The sequence below is a fragment of the Protobothrops mucrosquamatus genome, unplaced genomic scaffold, assembly GCF_001527695.2.
Source record: "Protobothrops mucrosquamatus isolate PMUCROS unplaced genomic scaffold, P.Mucros_1.0 scaffold9951, whole genome shotgun sequence".
Classification (NCBI taxonomy): Eukaryota; Metazoa; Chordata; class Lepidosauria; order Squamata; family Viperidae; genus Protobothrops; species Protobothrops mucrosquamatus.
The window spans coordinates 1-5,344 of NW_015395738.1; the positions used below are offsets into that span (position 1 = coordinate 1).

General features: G+C 37.7%; 1 protein-coding gene across 1 annotated transcript in view; it reads left to right on the forward strand.

The window, feature by feature from the left end:
* Window positions 1-2,849: 2,849 nt before the first annotated feature.
* Window positions 2,850-5,344, forward strand: part of LOC107301082 (ski-like protein) — a gene marked incomplete at its 5' end in the record, with an annotated part of 4,073 nt that continues 1,578 nt past the window's right edge. Inside the window, 2 exons of the mRNA XM_015830350.1 lie at window positions 2,850-3,097; window positions 3,200-3,438. Of these exons, the coding sequence (XP_015685836.1) occupies window positions 2,850-3,097; window positions 3,200-3,438 (487 nt within the window). The remainder of the gene's footprint in view (window positions 3,098-3,199; window positions 3,439-5,344) is intronic.

Here is a 5,344-nt window from a genome sequence, read left to right on the forward strand (position 1 = left end):
GTGGATCCTGGAATTTCCATTTGTATATACAGCATCCTCGGGGTCTCTAATCAGCTGATCTTTGAAGTTCTGCACTTAATCTGATTTACATTTCTGTGAATCAAAGTTAAATACCTCCCATTTGTTCTGGAAATTAACTGCATAAAACATTGAATCCCAATTTGCTCCATTTTTGGGACCTCCTCTATGATAGAACTTATATTATTAGTATGAAATGGGTGTCAGTGTTATATCATCAAAACTTTGTGAGTAGGAAACAGAGTCTTCAAGTAGCCTGGGATAATTTATGTGACAATCAATTAGTAGCTTATTAATAATAGCTTTGTATTAGTTGTTTTTCATTCTAGTTATTGTTGCATTGAAAAAGAATAGCAAGTTCAGCCCATGTTCAAAAGTTGTTTTAAAAATAAAAAACAAAAATGCTGGCTACTTTAGAAGTGCTCTAGAACTCTAGAGCACATGGCTTATCAGTGTCAGAATTATTTTGACCACATGAAGAGTTAACTTGCTATGCAGTTTATTGAAACCATTTGAAGCTCTAGTGTGCTGATGACATGTCTGTACAGTGCTGATGTAGCAGTTAAAGTGTCATTTGAATTGTTCCTCAGCTAATTTCACAAATATATTCACAAAGTGCCAGTATTTCTGCTTGTTTTGAATGAGGTTTTCTTTTAAGAAAGCAATAGAAAATTTGCATTAAATATTAAAGCAGCAACAGCATGTTCAGTAACAGAATCCTGGAAGATGTTTTCATTAGTTATCTATATGAAAGAGCTGAGTGAGGTCATCTCACCATTTAGGATAAAATATTGTGTGTAAGGTGATGGTGCTCAGTTATACATTCCCATCCCATGTTGAGTAAGACTTACAGCAGAAGTCCTGACCGGGTGGCTAGAGATTTTGAGGAAACAGTTGGAACGAACATGGTCAAATTAAATCTTAACAAGATACAGTGGCTGCTTATCTGAAAAACATTCTAACTCCACAGTGGCTGCACAATTGGCTTTTCCTGGAGTTGCACTTTGTTAAAAGCAGAGGCTCTGTGATCTACGGGTTCATTTGCCATTATATGGCTCCTGTATGAACAAAACAGATGGTGGACCTTGCTTAGCTTTGGCGTCAGATATGATTGTTTTTGGCACAAGATGCTCTGGTGCCTGTGAGGAGTCCTCATTACTTCATATTTGGATTGTGTGTATTGTGCTCTACTTGGGGCTCCCTCTGAATACCGGTTGTAACCTACAATCTTGGCAGTGCCCCACCTGCTGCACCAGCTCACAGGTTTCTGAATATACCGTAATTCAAAGTACTGGTAATGACCTTTGTGACTTGGGTCTTCATCTTCTTCAGGACAGTCTTTGTCTTCTTAATTTGAAAGGGCGTGCTTCTCATGTTCTTTCCTCAGGAAGTTGGAGATGAGGATCTGAAAGAAGACTTTCTTTATGATGCCTGTTAGCTTTTTGAAAAGAGATCAGGACAATTCTCTTCCTCTAGGCCAGGGGTAGGCAACCGTGGCTCTTTTATGACGCGTGGACTTCAATTCCCAGAAAAAGGGAATTGAAGCTGGCTCGGGAATTCTGGGAGTTGAAGTCCATGCGTCATAAAAGAGCCAAGGTTGCCTACCCCTGCTCTAGGCCTTTAAAATTTTGAGTATCTTACATTTTAAAACCTTTTTGTGCTTTTACGTATTTATTTATAGGCTGCTTATAGGCTGATTCAATCTGCCTGCTCTGAGTGGCAAACAATTCCTCAGTTATGTAATTGGGATTAAAATCATATAGACAGTTGAACAAACAATAGCTAGAAATATTCCTATGGAAGTGAGAATTGTAAATAAGACAGTTAAGAAACTGGGAGTCAATTTCTTCTTGTCTTTTAGGAAACTAGTGAAAATCTGGGTTGCTTCACCTTGCAGCAATCCTTGTTTTGGTGAAGCAACCAGATTTTCACTAGTTTCCTAAAAGACGAGAAGAAGTCACAGATTGAGGGGTGGGGTACCCCAGAGAGGAGAAGTGGCACCTGAAAAGATATGCTTGTTTGGTTCTTGCAGGTGACATTCTCTAATTGAGGTGACATGTAGCAAATCCACCCTACTGGATCATATTTGCTGGATAGATACTGCAGGGAAAAGCCAGTCCTGCAGATATTCTGGCCTCAAAGCACAAAGGTGCTTGAAAAGTTCAACCAGCACCTTGAATTGCTCGCCAAAGTCAACTACAGTAGCAACCAGGGCAGATCTCAGTTATGTGGATGACCTGAAAGTGCTCTTGCTACCTGAGTCCCTGCATTCTGAACCCAGCTACTGCTTTTGAATGGTCTTCAAAGATAGGCACATGTGTATGGAGCATATTGCAATACTTCAATCAAGACATACAGTAATTAAGGCATGAGTCACTGTGAGTAATGCCTGCCATTCCAGGAAAGGTTGCAGTTGATGTGTGACATGGAGCTTTGCAAAAGTCCTTTTGGCCACAATTGCCACCTGCTCTTTGATCTGCCCAGAATCTTGAGTGGGCTGGCATATATAGTTATAAAACAAATACATTAAAGTGCATATGGGGACTAATAAAATTATGAGTGTTAAAATACCTTTGAAAATTAAAATAGACTTTCATTCATTTTCGCCAATAGATTTTTGAGTATACTGATGGCAATGTATTTTCTTTTACTTTGTAATTGATTTGATGGTTCCTATGCTACACAAAATAATGATTATCTACAACTGCTGTGTAGCAGGCTGGGGATTAAAGAGTTGATTTTTGTTTGTTTGTTGTTTTCTATTTTGTGCTTGATTTGGTATAATTTAATTTATATATATTCTAATAATATTTCAATTTTGTTGTTTCCAGCTATTTCTTTTACATGTGTGATAAGGTGGTTGCTCCCAATGTATCTCTTAGTACTTCAATGCCACAGTGTAAAGAAACCACAAAAACTGTTGAAAAAATATCAGAGGTATATAAATCATTTTCGGGGACGTCACTAAAACAGCAAAATGGAGGCAAACACAAAAAAAGTGTGTTTTATCAGGACATCGCTCTTGAAGGACAGGAGAAGTTTGACTTAAAGCCCAGATCTGGAATTTGTGCTAGTATAGGTGAGTAAAAAATGAAACTGTTTCATAACAATAACATTAATGAAATTATTGTTTTTGTAGAAAATCAATAAACATTGCTTTCCTGACTTTTTGATTCTGTAGAGCAACCCGTACCCATTAAACCTGCAAACAGAAGGAAAACAGAGCAGGTCAGTTCCAGGGAGACTACAGAAGATGAGATGGAAATAAATAGTGATGCACAATCCTCATCTCAGGCTCTTACCGATGGTATTGGATCTGATGATGATAAAGGGAAAATGATGGAAGAAGTAATGAAAACATATATTAAACAGCAAGAAAAACTACATACAATTTTGCAAAAGAAGCAGCATCTTCAAATGGTATGATGTGAACGTGATTTTATTTTTGTCTACCACCCAAACAGTGTCTTCCCTTTTTTGTATTGGTTCCATATTAAGATGAAAGTTTATAATTATGAATAATACAATGATACAGTTAATAAAACAAACTTTTCCCTCTATTTCATTTAATATTTACTTGTATTAAAAGCTTACTTTCATCTAAGAATGCTAACCTGAAAGTTGGACTTCAGCTATTATCAAACATAACTTTGATAATAAGTTGTCCTTCTGCTTAATGTCCCAAAGGTGCTTTTTCAAGAAGAAAGTGGACTTTTTAAAAAGACATTTTGCTTCTCATCCAAGAAGCTTCTTCAGCTCTGACTGGATGGTGGGGAATAGAAAGTTTTATATTCCTTGCAGACAGCTGGTCATTTGCATTCTTTTAGAGAGTCGTTGAGGCCACTTGGAGGTTTGTCTGTATCTTCGGGATCACCTGAGTAATGCAGATGGGTGTGGAGCCTTCTTGGAACTGCTGAAAGGACTGTGTTGTGGAGCTATGTTTTCTATAGGATGTTGTCTGCCCTGTGTCCCTTCGCTGTTGAATACATGCACAGTCTGTGTTGTCTCCATCTCAAACTGAAGTGCAAATGGTTCCTGTAGTCTGCAGTTTTTCTGGAAATCGTTCATACTCACACACCAGTGAAAGGACACAGGGCAGAAAACATCCTGCAGAAAACACAGCTCCACAACACAGTCCTTTCAGCAGTTCCAAGAAGGCTCCAAACCCATTTGCACTACTCAGGTGACCCTGAGGACACAGACAAACCTCCAAGTGGCCTCAACGACTCTCTAGAAGAATGCAAATGACCAGCTTGTCTGCAAGGAATATAAATTCTTCTATTCCCCACCATCCAGTCAGAGCTGAAGAAGCTTCTTGGATGAGAAGTGAAACTTCTTCAAAGAAAAAGAAGAAAATCCAGTTGCTTCTTGAAAAAGCATCTTTGGGACAACCATGACCTGGATGACTGAGAATCTCCATAGATCTCTGCTTAATGTTTTGCTGCAGTAGGCTGACCCATTTCAGTTATTCTCTTTGCATTGGTGGAACTTTCCCACTCTGGAGTGCATGCAGAGAAGCCCCTTTTAATATCTGGGTCAAAAATGGGGTGACTGCTCTCGTGTAGTGCTTTGAAGAGGAATGCCGCTTTGATTCAGTGCTTTGCTTAGAGACAGTGCTTTGATTAAAACTTTGTTGAATCAGACACACACACACACACATCCTCTTTGAAGATTGAAATTCCTAACAACATCTTGTATTACATTGGCATCTGTTATGTCTCCACTGGATAATAGCACGGTTAAACTGTGTTCCCTAAGGTTCCTATGATGAAAATTGCTCAGCACTAATATCTGGAAAAAGGGTGTCCAGACTACTAGAAGATAGCTAGTAGAAATAAAATTAGGGCAGTTTCAGATTGTTGTAAGCTTATATTTGTGATTAGCATTTTAATTGAACATGGGGGAAAATCCTTTATAGTATAATATTTAAAGGTATGAGGGAAAAATTTCTCAACATTCCATACGTTTTTTTACTTTAAAAAACTCTCTATCTGAAATATTTTTCCCCAGATATCTGTGAATATATTAATGGAGAATGTTGAAGTAGAAATACTGGTGCATAATGGTTAAGTTCATATGTGTCTCTGTGTGTCTAATATATATATATGTGTGTGTATACTGATAGAGAGAGTATATATAGTAAGCATGTACATATAAGTACATGCTTAACAACTACTGTGAGTTACATTTCTGAGAGAAGAAATCTTAAAAGGACAAGATACATATCCATATTAAGTCCTATTTCAAGTGAAATAGAGCCTGAGGGCTATGAAATTTGAAGCATAATTTGTGTTTTGAAAACTCTCTATATAATTGTCATTTCTTC